We start from the raw sequence: 17,649 nt of genomic DNA, 5'->3' as shown, positions 1-17,649 counted from the left end.
ACAATTAACCCATGGATAACTGAGGGTTAATTTAATGCCGCTCTCTTTCTCAGAGGATAACCAAATACTTGGACAGAATTTTCAGAAAGAAAGAATGAATAATATTTCTCACATTTGTTGTTTTAAATAATCTGTTACCCCTGACTAAGGCAGCATGAGACAGTTTTCAGGAAGATAGAACATGGGCATTTGAGCAAGGTATATTCTCCACTCATCTATCGAGCCATCTCTCCTTCCAATAAACATTTATAAAGTACCTATTCCAGACACTGTACTAAGAGTCAGCATTTACTAAGTGTTTAGTGCATACTATACTATGGACTTCCCTATAGCTCAGATGGTAAAGAATCTGCCAGCAATGCAGGAGATCTGGGTTCGATCCCTGGGTTGGGAAGATCCCCTGGAGAAGGAAATGGCAACCCCCTCCAGTATCCTTGCCTGGAGAAAACCATGGACAGAGGAGCCTGGTGGGCTACAGTCCATGGGGTCACAAAGAGTCAGACATGACTAAGTGACTGACACCCACGAATGCATACTTATCACTTTACACGTATTAACTCTTTTAATGTTCACAACTACTGAGGTAGGTAGGCACTATTCTTTTTTTCTTATAAAGTAATTTAAAAAACTTTTTGGCCACACCGTGCAGCAGGAAGGATCTTAGTTCCCCCACAAAGGATTGAACCTGTGGTCCCTGCAATGGAACCTCAGATTCTTAACCACTGGACTGCTGGGGAAGTCCCAGATAGGTACTCTTCTTATCTCCCGTTTGCAGATCTAAAGTGCAGATGGGTTAAGTCATTTGCACACGGTATGCAGTTTATAAACCACCTAGAGTTGATCCCTGCTCTTGGGGAATTTACAATTAAACCAGCGGTTAAAGTGCTGAAAGTCAACACTGCCTATTGTGAAACAAAGAGACTGAGGCAGCAGACAGCAGGGAAACTTAGGAGTTAAGAGACAACCTCTCACAGAAAGAGGCATTTCAGGCTGTGGGAAGTAGTTATGGACAGCATGGGGAAGAACGTCCCAGTTTGAAGGAAGAGAAAGTCCCAGCAGAGTGAGAGAATGTAATTCCTCCGAAGAACAGAAAGGAATCAGGATAACCTGAAGAAAGTGGAAGGATGAGGCCAGAGCTCAGGTTCTCAAGGGAGGGGTGTGCATGTTAAGATGGGCGGGCTTGACCTTAAGGCTAATGGGAGTCCTCCAAGATTTTAAGCAGAGAAATAACACGATCAGAATTGGGCTTTTATAAGATTGTTTTGGCTGCAGTGCTCAACTTTATCATCGGTGTATCCAGTTTCCTTTATTTCCTTAAGCTTCATTTGCCTCATCTGTTAGATGAAGATAATAATAATCCCTGGCAGAGTATGGAGGGCATGCATGAGACAAGGCATACAACAGTCATGGTGTATCATCTCATACAAAGCAGATTCTCAGAAAGTGGTTATTCATTTCCTTCTCTCTTGGGGACTGACTTCCTCTGCAGAGATATTACCCAAGATGACATGGCCTTTTAAATGCATAGGTCACCATTTGGGATTTTCCTAGATAGAGAGGTTGTAGGTACCCGCAGTATCTCGTTATACACAGGATTCAAAGTTTTCTTCACTACAAGTGTTTTCTTCTTGCCCATTTTGCCTTTGTCTGGTAATAGGTAAGTCTTGACGTATCTAAAAAGAGAATTGAACAGACAAGAAGGTCAGAGAAAATAAAAGTGACATGTCTACCTGTACTTTTAAAAATGCATTAGAAATTGATAGGAATAATTATTTCATGACACTAGCGAAAGTCGGAGAAGGCAATGGCACCCCACTCCAGTACTCTTGCCTGGAAAATCCCATGGACGGAGGAGCCTGGTGGGCTACATCCCATGGGGTCGCGAAGAGTCGGACATGACTGAGCGACTTCACTTTCCGTTTTCATTTTCATGTATTGAAGAAGGAAATGGCAACCCACTCCAGTGTTCTTGCCTGGAGAATCCCAGGGACGGGGGAGCCTGGTGGACTGCTATCTATGGGGTCACACAGAGTCGGACACGACTGACGCGACTTAGCAGCAGCAGCGAAAGTAGTATATAATAAATGCTCTCATCAGCACCTTTATACTTAAACTTTTAAGTGATTTCAGTGGAATGGATCATTTTAAATTGTTCTGAAGATTTTTAAGAGATAGTCCCTGAATTCCTTTTTTCCTTTGACCTTAACTAATGTAGGGCAGGGGGAAGACAACTGACCTCTAATGTGATGCTTAATTTCATTGGCTAGTGTCTTATTAAGAAAAGGCTTTGATGCTTGCAGAATTAAAAAAGACTGTCTTCTGAAAGAAAAATCTTGGTACATACCTAATCAGGCCATATTCAATGTAAAACAAAAAAAAAAAAGGAAAAAGAAAAGCTATTGGACCCCACAGCTTTTATAACAAAAACAAAGGGTTGGGCTTATGCTAGCAAAATTATTAAGAATCAGGCTTCTGCATAGGGGTAAGGGGGGGACTGTCATTCAACTTTTATAACTGAACTGAAATGCCATTAAACCTGTGATTTCAAAAATGAATTGGTAATTCCCCCTAAAGTTCTGTAGAATATAACTTAAATGTGGAAACTACCTTATTCTAGAACCTTAACTATCTCTGCATCACTGAGCACTATAAAGTATGCCCAACTCGTCCCTCCTTTTAGAGAAAGTCTAAACGTGTGTGGAGACAGGGGGCTCAAGTCTCACTGTTTGTTATAAACAAACAGTGCTTATCTTCTCTATCCTTTGTTTCCTTAACTGTAAAAAAGAAGGAATCAGGACAAGATGACCTCAAAGGTTCCTTCCAACTTGAAATGCTTTGGTTTCTCTGACATTCTTACAATTTAGTAAGTTTGGTGTATGAATCTATAAACAGCATTTTTCCCCAACTCTTTTTTTCTCCCCCACTCCGAATCCCGTTTTTTTCCCCCGAACATTCCTTTTTAACACAGTCACACACATACCTTCCCTTCAATTTCTTTCTTTCTTTCCCAATTTCTACAAGAGTAACTAAGAGAAAATAGTGTCTCCAAAATGTACTTACGGGTCCGAACGCTGTTTCTTAATATCCGCTGCTGCTAAGTCTTTGCACTGGGCCACAAAGACATGCAACTCCTTCAGTGAGTCCACGTAGTCGATGGCAAACTGGATGCTTCCTTTCACTTCCAGATTGCCAAAGTCTCCACTATAAACACTCATCACACTGCCGCTGACCTGAAAGCGTGGGAAAACACGTGGTGTCTGTGTCTGTCTCACTCTCGAATCCAGCGCAAGGATTACATGGGTGTAATCTTTGCTTGCCAGTATTTCTCTAGTTTGCATATAAAAGCAGCTAATTTAATGTGGCATTAAAAAAGCATACCAACACAGACAACCTGACATGATATACATGACATGATGACTGGTGGTTAACAAAAACTGCCTGTAAGAGACATGGATGAAAAGTATGAAATGCAAAGTTATTTAGATACTGACTCATTTCAAAACAGGGTGATTTTATAGTAGGGGGCACTCAGAGTCCCATTTTTAGGCATGCTTAGAATTTAAAATGTTAAATAAAGAGGATGTGAGAAGCCCCAGGGCACACAAATCACAGTGACACTTTGCTCTATCAAATTTCCAAGGCACTAAAAAGGAATTTTACTATGTTACCCATCCACTGCCTCTAAGAAAATGCTTACTGAGCCATACACTTTTAGAGGTCAGGAAGGGTAGAAAATGGATGATTGATGAAGGAAGTTTAAAACCTTCCCAAGGCCATACATTTGATTGTTATCAGCAGAAATTCAATTTAAATAGATTTTTTTTAAAAGAGTTTGAAAAAATGCAAGGCCAGTAAGAATTTAAGCACAGATTTATCATTCATTTAGCATATCTGATGAGATCTGTGCATGTATATACAGATCATAGATATTTGGATAAATGTATATGGATATATTTACATATATATATATATATTTCTATACACATGCTACATGCACACAAAACTATCTCACTTCTATATAAAGTCAAATTCTCCAAATCAAATCTGAGTAACTATACTCAGGGAGCTTCCTTTGGAAAATTCCATTCTGAATCCTTCCATGAGGCCAAGAATCACCTTTCCTTTTAATGTGAATCAGTACTTTTAGTCGTCAGAATAAATGACTTGCTAAAAGAGGTACAATTCTATACCTGCAAAGAGTACATCAAATCATGTCTGATAAAAGCAGACTTTGTAATAGTTACCCCATTCACCGCCCAGAGAAGTTTAGTGGTTCATCTTGTTGATAATTTAGGTTTATTTTTGAAGTACTTAACATCCAAAACAAACCGTATTTGTTCATCTCGGATATGAATTGTCTTGTGATTAAAAAAAGAGAAGAAAAGAAGATGTAGCTAGCCAGAAGCTAATTGTGGGTTAGATAAAAAACAAACCTCTCACGCCCCTGGAATCTGAGAAATATAACAAAAGGCCATTTTACAGGAGCAGGAGCGTGGCAGAGCAAGGTTGGCAGAAGCAGAGGGATATTAACACAAAGCCTTTGTTTACATACAGAAGACAAGGACGTCATGCCAGAGGAGCTGCTAAGATTGGTTAAAGAGCTTGGGCTCTTCTTGTGTCTGCTGAGCTGGTAACTGCCTTCTGATGCTGTATCTGTCTCTCTGTCATCACTCTACAAAACATCATATAATACAAAATTCAAATTCAGAAAGAGTCAAGATCAAGATCTTAGTTTAGATAAAGATAATAGCTTGTTATCCCACTCATGTATGACATTTTCCAAGGTCAAAGGACAGCAGTGCTAACTGCCAAGGAATGGGATTCAAGATGGGGTGGGTGGTCTACCCAGGATCTCACTTAAGCAGGAGAGCAGTGTTTAGCTACTGAAACAGCAAAGTGATTTTTTTTTTCACCAGCAAGGTGGCCCCCAGGTGCTACAGAAGATAGCATATTGTGAGCTTTCTTGGCTTTCTCTTAATATTATACATTTATATTGCTTGGCAAACTTTTTTGCTACATATGAGAAATTATCTTTACCTAGACAATAAAAGGTCTAATATTTACCCTTAAATCATAAAATGTCATGCCTAATTCCTCTCGGTAACATAGGCTTAACTTCCCTAAAAATCAAATCTTTTACTTGAGACACTATTAAACTAGGGAAAACAATTCTAATCTGATCTGTGTTTCAAGTTTTTCATATATGCATGTATGTGTATACACACACACACACATATGTGAACTGAACAGATATGTAATTTTAAACCACCTCTTAGGTATTCCTATAGAGTTACTGTGCTTATCTTTTTTGTTGCTACAGGGAGGCATATTGAATTATACATTCTACCCACATTGTATTTTAACAATTTTTAAAAAATGGCAGTAAGGTATTTATTTTAAATATGTCCCTGGAAATATTTACCTGGGTCAAGAAAGAAAAAGTGGTGATAATAAATTTTATTATGTTTAGATCTATAGTTTATTAGATGGTAGCTTTAAGAATCTGTGAGTCAGAAGGAGCTCCTTTTGGGGTTAGAGAGTTTATGGAGCAGTTCAGTGGCTCCTGGGGTTAGGGAAACACCTTTACAAAGGAGTGGTTAGTTCATGCCAACATATTCCAGGGCCATGCAATTACATGTCAATGTAACAGATGCCAATCCTAATGCAGATTAAGAAAGGAGTTAAAAAAAATAATGATTTATGTGGATAAGAAAAGAATCCTTCCTCAAGGATGAAAAAATCCACACCTTTTTAATGTTTCTATTATCACACTCCCTCCCCACATGCTTAGAGACCGTTTCCCTCTATCACAGCCATAATACATTCTACCTGGTACATCAGATCATTAGTGATTATTGGAAGGACAGGACCTTGTATTGATGACTTGTAACACTGATTTTCACGAAGTTGGCACTCAACAAATGTGACTGATGGTAAGCCTCAAAGGGACAGTGGGTGAAGAAGCAAAGTCTGACTTTATCCCACTTTCTTTAACATTCAGTCCAACCCCAAATACTTTGAAAGGTTAAAACAATACAGCTTAATTTGGCATCTCTGATCCACAAACTATTTGGACTATCTTTTGCATGGAGCAATGAGGCAGCAGGTTAAAACTGAAGGAAGGAGAAAAAACAATCAGCAACTGGTATCATTTGCCTCTCAGATTATGAGATGTTTTATTCATATGACCAGCCAAGACCAAAGCACATCTACAAAGGTATAACACCACAGGAACCCCTGAGGTACCTATGCTGGCTTCTAGCTTATGAGCTTGTTTCAAAGAATGAGTGCTTCTCCAAAGCAACTATAATGTGGGCTCTTAAGCACAGGGGTTGAATATTTTCTGGTACAGTTCACGGAAGGCTCAAGTGTAGACAGAAGGGTTCCCTGGAGGTTGGGGAGGAGGGATGTAATTTGTATGTTTTCAGAGCTTTCCTTACATTCCATCTACTAAGAGAAAGGATGAAGCTTCTATTTCATCATGAAAAATCAGACCAAAACTGCAAACAGCAACAGCAAGCATTAAGGTACTACGTGTCAGCACTGCGCTGCGTGTTTTCCCGGCATTATCTCACTGACTCCTTACAGTCTAATGAGTTAGGTACTAGAAAGTGCTCAGGGAAGTTAAGGAAATTGTTCACAACCACATAGCAAATCAGCAGCGTAACTAGGGGTGGGAGTGTCTAACATCAAACCTCAGACTCCTAATTACCTGACTGCAAAACATGGAATCTTAGTTAAGTCAAAGAACCTGAGTTAAAATCCTAGCTCTACTTTTTAGTAGCTGTTGAATTTGGGGAAAGGCTCTGTGAGGCTCTTTCTCCTTGTATAAAATGGAAAAATTTGTACCTATCACATTTTGTTAGTAAGAGTTAAAGATATCAGAGTGCCTGGTACTCACTATGAATTAAATGAATAACAGATAATAGTCATGTTCTTATTTGAAACAGAAGGGATAGTAGTTAATAGCATGAAGGTCAGATCTGGACTCCACTCCTGGGTTCAGCCCCTTTCTAGCTGAGTGAGGTTGCCTGATCTCTCCTAATCTCAGTTTGCTCATCTGTAATATCTGGGGATAGTGATGGTGCCCACCTTCCAGGGTTACTGGAGGATTAAATGAGATAATGTATATAAAGTGCCTATACCTGGTTGATATCCTTAAAGTTTTCCATGTCATTGATACTCTGTAATTTTAACATACGCTTTCAAGCTAGTCATGCTATCTAGACTAAGCTTTCACAAATGAACTGTACTCTAAAGTACAGAGAAGTTCATGCCAACATTTTTCTGCCTGAATTCCTTATTTTGAAACAAAAGTCACATTCCCTGTATGCAATCTGGCTTCACCACCAAAAAGTTACTGTATGAGTCAAATGAGATATGCCTTGCCTTGTTCCAGGACCAAAAACACTATGTCTATTGACAGGAGAGGCAAAGGTCACCCCTGCGGCCTCTTAGGTCTCCGCTGTTAGGCTTAATGCAAACACACCAACCTTGGCATAGCAAATCCACTTATTTGGTTCCATTTTTCGGAAGGTACAAAAGACAAACTTGCCTCATCTTGGAGAAATGCTGGAACAGACTTGCTCATCCTTTTGAGTTTGTCAGGGTGGGAAAACTGATTATCAGGCTGTGAAGACACTGTGGAAACTAAACAGCAGCATTTCCATTCAAAATTATCCTCACAATTGTCAGACAAACATAAGGCATACGTTGAAAACACACTTTTTTCCATCTATGAACAGAGACGTTTTTGTAAAATGGTTAAAGGCACAGTAGTTCACATGCACAGGACCGTAGGGTAAGCAACATGCAATCTTCATAAATTATAGAGAGAGAACTAGCAAGGAGTTGAACCAAACAGAAAACAGAACTTAAAAACCACTAGGTTTTATTGGACCAGAGAACTGGATTTGAATTATACTGAAATATACCACTAAGATGAATTGGTTTTAATTTACATTTTTTCACAGTAGATCTTTGAACCACAAGATCTATACTTTATTGGTTCATCTCCTTGAGATATATTTTTTAACATGCTGCAGGCTGAAAAACTATTTCATTGAATAGCAAGGATCTTTGTACACAACTCAGTCATAAAAGTGTCCTGGCTATTGATGTCTAAAAGGAGGTTGGATTCCTTGGTGATTGTTGGGATTACTGTAAGAGTATTTCTCCCTCAGAATCATAAGAGACTACGGTTTCAAAATTAATTATTTTCTGAAAATAGAAATTATTTAGCTATCTGTCAATCCAGATAACTTTCAACAGTGATATCCAAAGGCCATGTATGAATGACTCAGGTTAAGATACTCTAAGAATTTAATATGAAAATGTAGCACATGGTTTCTTTTTGATACAGTAAGTATATATGTGGAAGTCACAACAAGATGATGAATTCTCTTCCTAATATGTTTAACTCTAGTTAGAAAACTTTTCTTCTTCTTAGTCTAAGAATGGGAGAAGGCAATGGCACCCCACTCCAGTACTCTTGCCTGGAAAATCCCATGGACGGAGGAGCCTGGTAGGCTGCAGTCCACGGGGTCGCTAAGAGTCGGACACGACTGAGCAACTTCACTTTCACTTTTCACTTTCCTATTAAATCTGTATTTCAGGGTAACCAAATATTTGACTCGGAGAAGGAAATGGCAACTCACTCCAATGTTCTTGCCTGGAGAATCCCAGGGACGGGGGAGCCTGGTGCGCTGCCGTCTATGGGGTCGCACAGAGTCGGACACAACTGAAGCAACTTAGCAGTAGCAGCATCAGCAGTCTAAGAATGACAATGTCTAAGCTTTTCTTATGGTGAATCAGAGCTTTTGTATCGAATGACTTAATATTTTTCAAGGCACTCAGAACAGTGCTATATGTGTTACATATATTAGGCTCTATATATGTCTTTGCTAAACAAGTAAATATCTGATGGGAAATCTTTAAATTATCTTTTCCATGTGACATAAATATACTGGTTTGACTTTCTCATTGCAGAGATACGAGGAAAACAGATAAATAAAGATCAAATTATTTGTCTACATATAACTCAAAAGGCTCAAGTTTAGCCCTAAATATTAGGTACATTTATCATTAGTTAAAAGAAATCTAATAAAGGAAAATGGAAACTTGAACTATTAAATATTTGCTTATCACATAATAGCTCTCACCTAGTTTTAGGCTCACAAATGCATCAAAATATATTTATGTTGTCTTACAAGATGATAACCTGCTTTAATTACTTCCCATGGTGCGTATTTGAGTGACTTATACTGAATAGTATAAGATCAGGTCCTACAAGGGCAAAGGATAGCCCAATGAGTATGCAAAACTTTCTTATAACATTGCTCCGTATTATTTTCAAAGTATATATTTACTACTCAAATGTAGTCAGTTTAGTAATATGTTTACTGGGCTTTAGTTATTTGTGTTTTGACCATGCATTTCATTTTGTTTTATGGTAAGAACACACTCTTCACTAAAGAAAAGGAATAACCCCAGCCCAGGCATTAAAAGTCATCTTGGAAAATACCACAAAAAAAGGGAATTTAACTTATCTAGAATTTAGCACTGATTAGCCTCTTTGCCTTGACCAAAAACTCAGCTAATTAGGAGGTCACAAATGAAGACACAGATATATAGGCACACATCATCCATGTCTATGCTTTGTTTTCACTCCTCAGGCTAAATGTTGAATAAAACATACAAAGATAAACTAAGATGCCCAAACTTAAGTATCCAGTTGCCGGTAAAACAGCAACTGGAAAAGCCTCTTTACCCGACACCCCTGAGAGACAGAAGTCTGGTTGTCTCTGCGGCAGCCAGACAGAGAACACACACCAATGGCTGAAGCCTGGACGGCCTTATTTCCTAGGTCATGTGCCAAGGCTCAGTGCCTTCATCTCTGGCAGGAGAACCTCATGAGCAGAGTTTCAGATTTCAGATGAGAAGTCACTGTTTTCAAGCATCAGCACTTTTCCTCTATCTAATGGCTCCTTCCTTTGGCAACGCTTCTCTTTAAGAACCATTAGCACATCCAATGACTGTTGGGAAACTTATTAAAAATCCTATGGGCCGGTAGGTGTATCTTCATCACTCCAACGCCTAGGATTTTGAAACCACCTCTGAAAAGGGATGCCAAGAAGACACACAAACATATCTTCATTCTTTGCTAGTCCCCACAAACCCCTTTTTAATGCACTATTTGTACTCAAGACAATAGTCACAGTTAAGAACAAGTCTTAAGAGTGAACAGAAAACAGTGAATAACTGTTATCTTCCCCTGGTGGTGGATACTAATTAGTTGATGCATATGAGCTACCATAACTATACATACATTTTTCTTTTTTAAAATGGAAACATAGTTGACATACAGTATTATATTAGTTTCAGGTGTGCTACCTAGTAATTGGACATTTGCATACATTATGAAATGATTACCATAACGCTAGTAACTATTTGTCCCCAATGTTATTACAATATTATTGACCATATTCCTTACACTGTATATTACATTCCCATGATTTATTTTTTATGTTAATCCCCTGCACATTTTCACCCCATCATGACCCCCAACAAACACCCATTTGTTCTCTGTATCTTTGAGTCTGCATGTTGTTTTTCGTTTTTTAAGATTCCACATATACGTGAGATCACATTTATGTCTTTCTCTGACTTATTTCACTTAGCATAAAGCCCTCTAGATCCATCCATGTTGCCATGTGCATTCACTACTTAAGATTCAGAGGTTCACTTGCCTTATGTATTGAACTATACTATTTTAGTTTTGAACCTCAGAGCTTAAACCCTGGGCATTAAAAAAATTGCTTCTATAGATAATGTAGACAGGCATACACAGCCATACTACATACTAATTGTCAAAGTACAGTCTTTTCCTAGGTCCAAATACATTATAAATTGTTTGCTGTCTATAGTGTTTTTTAGAGGCCATAAGAGATCCAGTACTCCAGACCATACTGCCAAGTGATATCATTTTAAGTAAAGACTCAAAGAGCAGGGAGACTGGCAAAAGCATAATAGTATTCAGCAATAATGTGTGTATATATAACACATACATATATATATATATGTTAAAAATATATAACTATCCCTCAGTAGAATCATGAATTAACACAGAGTAGTAAAATACTTTTAATAAATAAAACCCTTGTCAGAATGAAATAGTTTTGTAAGCTGTAAGAATTTAGTACAATAATAAATGCTGCATTATTAATGGGGTTAGTTATTTCAGTACATTTAACACCATGTAAAGTGGCAACATTTAGTCATTTGTGAGAAAGATCCTGCTACTCACTTCCTGGAATGCATTCATTTGTGTCTGGTTCCTGATCTGCTTTTTGATCTACTCAGAAGAGCAACATTGAGAATAAATACCATTTTAACAGAAAGATTAAAGAGACATGAAAGTAATGCTCAAATGTCAGTTTCACAACTAAGACTGCAGAATACATCTGACAGGTTTTCAGCCTGCTTTCATCCATTCCCCAATGCAATTCTTCCTTAGCCTCTTTGAGGTCTCCTGTTCAACTAAAAATCCAACATCCAGCATACACGTTCAGTGTCTTTCCTTACTCATTAAGCCATGGCATGGAAAACAAAAGGAGCACTGGGCTAGGAGTGAAGCTGAGGTTCCCATCCTCACCCTCTCACTGACTGACTAGCTACAAAAGCTCAGACAGATCACCTCCTTTCTCTGAGCTTTTCTCATCTGTAAAATGAAGATAAAAATCGCTGCCCCACCTACTTCAATGAAATGGTTATCAACATAAAAGACAAAACCATTACACAAAAGTAAGGAATGACCTTTGAGGAGCTCTGTTGCTTCATCTTATACAAGAAAGCTCAGCTAACATACATTTTTATTATTATAGTGAAAGCAACTTAGAAAACAAAATTCTAGCATACAAGTATAAATTACATATTTGAATAAATGCTGAACCATAAACAGACTCATTTCCATTCTTGCCCCCATGATTACCCTATTCATTTTATAACTGAACCAAGTATAATTCCTGATCCATAGACAAGCTGCAAGAACTTCTGGCTCCTTAATATTCAGAATCAGTCAATTTCACCCTTGGTCTATACTTGGTTATTGACGTAAGCAGAGGCGAGATACCCAGTCTTGTTCTGGGACCCTTTCCTTTGATCTTAAATCTTTACCAGTTAAATCTAGAGAGATCTATATGCTGACTTGAAAATCAAATACAGGATTAACTTAACCCAGGAACCCATGCCACTCTCCCTGCCTTCACAAGGAGTTCTGCAAGTCAGAGTAGCAAAAATCTGCTCATGCTCATAGAAATACGATTTCCTATTTTTAGAAACCCTTGCTTCCCAAGGGTCTCTGATGAGATCTTCATACCAGTATCACTAGCAGAAACCTTAAGAATACGAACAGGATTAAATGCACCAAGTCAGAACCATTTTATAACAACTTAGGCACTATTCATCACATAGTGACAAGTGACGTTCTTCTATTTATCCCAATAGCTGTGTCCCGGTGACCGCCCAAACCACCCCAGAACCTAACAGACAGACAGACATGCAAATACATAAAGATATTTACCATCTTCAGCACTACGTACTAATTCTTCTGGCAGATTATCTACTTTGGCTTGATCTGTGCAGGAGAAATTAACAAATGGTTAACACGACTGACCCTTGGCGAGCAAGAACAATGAGATTGTCCCTGGAAGCCCCTGGAGTTGGAAGCAATTAGTCAAGATGCCGTGTGAGGGGTGCAACCAAGATGTCTTCCCCAAAATACTTTCTCTTTAGATTAGCTACTCGAGCCAGTGCCATAGCGGGAGCTCCCATTTCAGCCCCGATGCAGCTTACATCAGCACACTGCTGCACACGGACTCCCAAGGGTTAGAGGGTTAGCTCAGAGCAAGCAATCGGCCGGCAGCAGGAGAAAGCACGGGGCTGCAACAGCCTCTTTATTCTTCTGGAAAGGGTAAGATGCTAGCCATGACTAACACCTTCCCAAACCCACGGTCATTAACAAATATTTCTGGGCGTGCATCATCATGTGTGCATGCCTCTGGGAGCCTTGCTTGGGAAGTCAACTGAAGAGATGTAAGTGGGGACCAGCTGCTAAGTGGAATCTTGGCAGGCTAGTGTGAGAGTGGGTATCGGTATTTGGAAGGGAGCGTGCAGGAATACCCGTCAGCTGATAGTGTTTTTTTTTTTTTTTAACCCTACACATTCCTGAGTACTTTAAAGCTGCACCATGGCAATAGCCCCATGTTTCTCAGGCTAGAGGTTTGCCAAACTGGACAATTGTTGCTGAAGTCTTTTTTTTTTCCCTTCGGGTCCATCACTAACATCAGAAAGGACAATTAGGGCTGAACAACAAAGGACTGGACTAGCCTTCTCTGGAAGCAATCAGGCGGATGTGGGGGGTTGGCCACCTGTTGAGGCTTTAGAGGGAATTCCTGCATTGGAGGGGGAGTTTGGAACGGGTGACCTTCAAGGTCCCTTCTAACCCTGAGATTCCAAGATCTTTGGTGGGGTGAGGGCTGCATTCCAAATTGGGAATACTGCCTTCACAGCCCTGAAAATCTCTGAATTTTAAGAACTGTTTAGTGGCATAGCTTGTTCTTTTTTCTTTTCCTTTTTAAAATCGGAAACTTTTCAGTGTCAACTGCAGATGCATAGAAATATCCCAAACATGAAAGTGATCAAGTTTTAATCATATGAGTTTGGCAGTGGTTAACTTGCACTTGATAAATTTCCTCATGACCATCTGTAATCCCAGGGGTACATCTTAGCTTAGAAAGAATAAGAACAAAACCCCTAGAAGTCACAGTCTCTAAATCTGTTTGTCAAACAGATTTATGCTTTATGTTACTAGTCTAGAAATCCTTCACCAATTAAAGCAGTGGGAAAGAGTGTGCCTGGAGTGTTGTATGTCAGGCAGTCTTTGAGCTTAAAGTTCCACTATCCAAAAGAAATGGGTGGACATAATGGATAAAAGAGAAAGCAAAGTCCCCGAAGCCAGGGATGAATTCATCTCCATATCATGCAGAAATTTATCAGACAAGAAGCAGTTATATGTAATACAATCACCTCATAAATGCTCTTGATAACAGCCTATTGATTTTGAGTCCTAGCTCTGCTGCATGGTATGAAGCAAATTACTTTACCTCTCTGAACTCTACTTACCTCATCTGTAAAATGGGGATAACAATTTGTGCCCCCCCCCAACATGTGGTTGCCTATGCCAATTACATGAGATCATGCACATAAAACGCTTAGCCACATCTTGCTACACAGTGCTAAATCAATGTCAGCTGTTACCACTAGAACCACAAGGTACCACAGTCTTTTACAACTCAGTGTTTGAAAGTGTTTGAATAAATATTCAAACTGGGATTCTTCAAGAAAACCTAGTGTACTTGTAACCAAACCTCATGTGTTATTTTAAAAGCGAAGTTCCAACCACTTTTGGCTGAGCCTATTTAGCTCAGTTGGGAAAAGCTGTTCTCATCTGTTAACCCCTCCTTTAGGGGTTCAGGGTACAACAGCATGCAGTGAGGCCACAGAAGAGCACATAAGCATTTTTAAGCTTAGACCGGGGCACGGACAGTGGGGCACACTTTATTCTCACTTGATGAATCTGATGAAATATCTTCCAGACTTTTGGAAGGCATTTTCCTAGCAGCACTCCTTTCCAAAATTTTCAAAACAGGACTGGGTTCTTCTTCTGAACCTGTTACAAGACAAAACCGATGAATACTGCACAATACAAACGAAAAAAGAAAACAATCAAACTCTTAATAAATCAATGGACACTGAAATGGTAGGTTGAAAGGAGGTATTATGCCATAAGCCTCCATACTTTTATCCATTCTATGAGGCAGTCCACAGAAGAAAATAAAATTTCTTCACTAAAGAATATCAGTGCATGTGTATGCATGCTCAGTTGTATCCAACTCTTTGCTGCCCCACGGACTGTAGCTCATCAGGCTCCTCTGTCCATAGGATTTTCCAGGCAGGAATACTGGAGTGGGTTGCCATTTCCTCCTTCAGAGATTTTCCTGACCCAAGGATCAAACCCGCATCTCCTGTGTCTCCTGGATTGGCAGGTGGATTCTTTACCACTGAGCCACCAGGGAAGTCATTTAAAGAAATGACTTGTAAGCATAAGAAATATTTGTAAGCACAAATAATACAGAGACAAGATTAACATAATGACCGCAGTAACAGCAATGTGCTCTCTAAGTCTTCTACACCTCTATTTTAGGCACGTGATTTGTTCTGTTCTAAAATTTGAACCTTTCCCCTTCACTTCTAGCTTTTGAAGACAGCCACAAAATGGTTTTAGGAGCATTAAAATAATTAGCTGAAAACTATAGAAGGCAGGATTCAGATGTTTTAACATCTGTATATAATTGGGTACACAGATTGGTGAATTCTCCAGATCAACAAATATAGACTCTTTAGGTTTCATGAGCTACTGAGATTTCCATCAAAATGTTGGGTAATGACCTGAGGTGGTCAACTTTTTATTTTAACATAGAAAGTATTTTAAAGTGGGGGAGGTTGGTCTCTATTAACTACTAATGCCTTCATTTTATAAAAAAAAATGAAAGGTATTTTAGGAACACAAGGAAAAAAGAAAAAGGGCATAACTGGAGAATAAGAACTGTTCTTTAAATGCATCTAATGTTATAAAATTTTTTCTCTAGACTGTCTTTAATTTTTCCGTTTTGACAGTGAAAACTCCAACATGGATAAGCCTTGGTCTGAGTACTGTCACTCATCACTGTTATATTCTTCGTGCCTACAACAGTGGCAGGCAAGAGGCACTTAACATTGCTAAATCCATGAATGACTCCATTAATGAGTCAATCCACTTGGGAACAACTCTGGACAGTACTTTCCTGAAGTGCATCCCAGTTCTGCCCAATGTTAATAAGCATTCTCCAGTAAATGGATTCTAAGATGAATTAGATTTGGGATGCTCTGTGCTCAAATTTTAAAGTTTTCTTACTACGGACCTTCTCGGTGACTTTAATATGCTTTAAAAAAATGAATCATGTGCATATGAATCACATATAATTCACAATAAAATATGAATCATGTGCATAATCTCTCAGCATTCCCTCCTCTCTTTATTAAAGGAACATACTGAGGTACTGGCTGGTTAAGAGCTCAGCCACAAGTCAAACATATTCGGCTGCTCATCAAAATTGGGGTTCTTCCCTAATTTGGGGAAGGTTCTTCCCTACTGTCACTCCACCCAACTCATTTACTTAAAAATAATTATTTAGGTTAGAAGTTAGAAAACTATGCCTCCCAGGTGGCTCAGTGGTAAGGAATCTGCCTGCCAATACCAGAGACGAAAGATATGCAGGTTCGATCCCTAGGTTGGGAAAGATTCCCTGGAGGAGGAAATGGCAACCCACTCAAGTATTCTTGCCTGGAAAATCTCATGGACAGAGGAGCCTGGTAGGCTACAGTCCATGGGGTCACAAAAGAGTCAGACATGACTGAACACACACACACGCTGTGCACCATTTTATACCTCCTACTTGGCTTTAAAATCTCTGGGCTCTGTCTGGGTAATCATTTATATTGATTATTTATTTTTTAGATAGGTTTGTTGTTGTTCAATCAGTTATGCTGGTATACTTAAACATAGCTATACACTTTCAGGAACAGTCTTCAAAGTGAAGTGTAAATTTACAAGCCCTTCACCTCATATAGGCCCATTTACCCTAGTAACTCATGGGGTAGCTTAGTTAAGTCTACTTCAATAAGTTTAAGATGCTGACTTATACTCTTGCAGAGACTGGTATTTTCCTTTTCCCACCAGTTACAAATATTAAAGAGGCTTCAGCTTCATTAACTAGGATTATAGGTGGATTCTCTGGTCAGTTTTCAATAAGAGACCCTATGGCTATTTGCAAAGGAACCCAAATCTCACAAATGAGCCACTCAGTGAAGCTCATTTGTTCTTACTGAGACCGAAGGGAGCTAGGAAATGACACATTCTACTAATTTTCTACTGAGGAAGGTGATCAACACTAGTTGTTGTGCAACTTTGGTTAAAATGTTCCAGCCGGGGAGCATCCTTTATTATTTCATCACTCTAACCAGGTGACTTCTAATCCCTATTTGTTCCTGGCTTTCTCTCCTAAAATAGTCAGGTTGCTCCAAAGAGCAAACTGAGACAAGCCCTTTCTTTGGGAGCCTGGCTGAAACCAGTATCTCAAGTCCACTTAGATGACTATGGTAATTGATGAAGATCTTCTCCACTCAGCTAAGGCTGGAGCCAAAGAAATGCACAGGCCAGGCCCTTAGGTGGGGTCAGGTGAAGTCATCACACTGAGTCAGCGCCTAGGAGGCAGGATTCTGCAGGTGATCGGAAACGGGAGGGAGAGAGCAGCAAAAAAAGAGAAAACGAAAAAACAAACCCCACAACAGTTCTGAGGGCAAGTTCCAGCCCTGCACCTTGCTCCTGGTACTCAGCCACCACTGTGGAAACATGTTGCTCCTAAGAGGGCAATCTTTGCCCACTTGTGGCACTTTCTTGCCACAAATCTTACTGGAGCCTGCTGCGTGGACTGCCGATTAGGAAATCCTAATTCTTTCCAAGAGGAAACCTCGCTTGGATGTCTCAGAGGT

The 17,649-nt window shown here is 39.4% G+C and overlaps 1 protein-coding gene across 8 annotated transcripts in view; it reads right to left on the bottom strand.

Annotated features, from left to right (window-relative positions):
• SYTL2 (synaptotagmin-like 2) overlaps positions 1–17,649 on the bottom strand; it is a 123,159-nt gene that overhangs the window by 9,137 nt on the left and 96,373 nt on the right. For 4 of the 8 annotated variants that reach the window (XM_010853177.1, XM_010853176.1, XM_010853182.1 and 1 more), the window contains 7 exons: positions 14,627–14,728; positions 12,581–12,634; positions 11,306–11,353; positions 7,556–7,650; positions 4,553–4,672; positions 3,061–3,230; positions 1,571–1,673 (listed from right to left, as the gene is read on the bottom strand). In XM_010853177.1, the coding sequence (XP_010851479.1) occupies positions 1,571–1,673; positions 3,061–3,230; positions 4,553–4,672; positions 7,556–7,650; positions 11,306–11,353; positions 12,581–12,634; positions 14,627–14,728 (692 nt within the window). The remainder of the gene's footprint in view (positions 1–1,570; positions 1,674–3,060; positions 3,231–4,552; positions 4,673–7,555; positions 7,651–11,305; positions 11,354–12,580; positions 12,635–14,626; positions 14,729–17,649) is intronic. The other 4 variants (XM_010853179.1, XM_010853184.1, XM_010853178.1 and 1 more) reach the window with 2 other exon arrangements.

Source organism: Bison bison, unplaced genomic scaffold (genome assembly GCF_000754665.1).
Source record: "Bison bison bison isolate TAMUID 2011002044 unplaced genomic scaffold, Bison_UMD1.0 scf7180017864324, whole genome shotgun sequence".
In the NCBI taxonomy this organism is placed as follows: Eukaryota; Metazoa; Chordata; class Mammalia; order Artiodactyla; family Bovidae; genus Bison; species Bison bison.
Note: the sequence above shows the minus strand (reverse complement) of the source record. Positions and strands in the feature narration are given on the sequence as shown.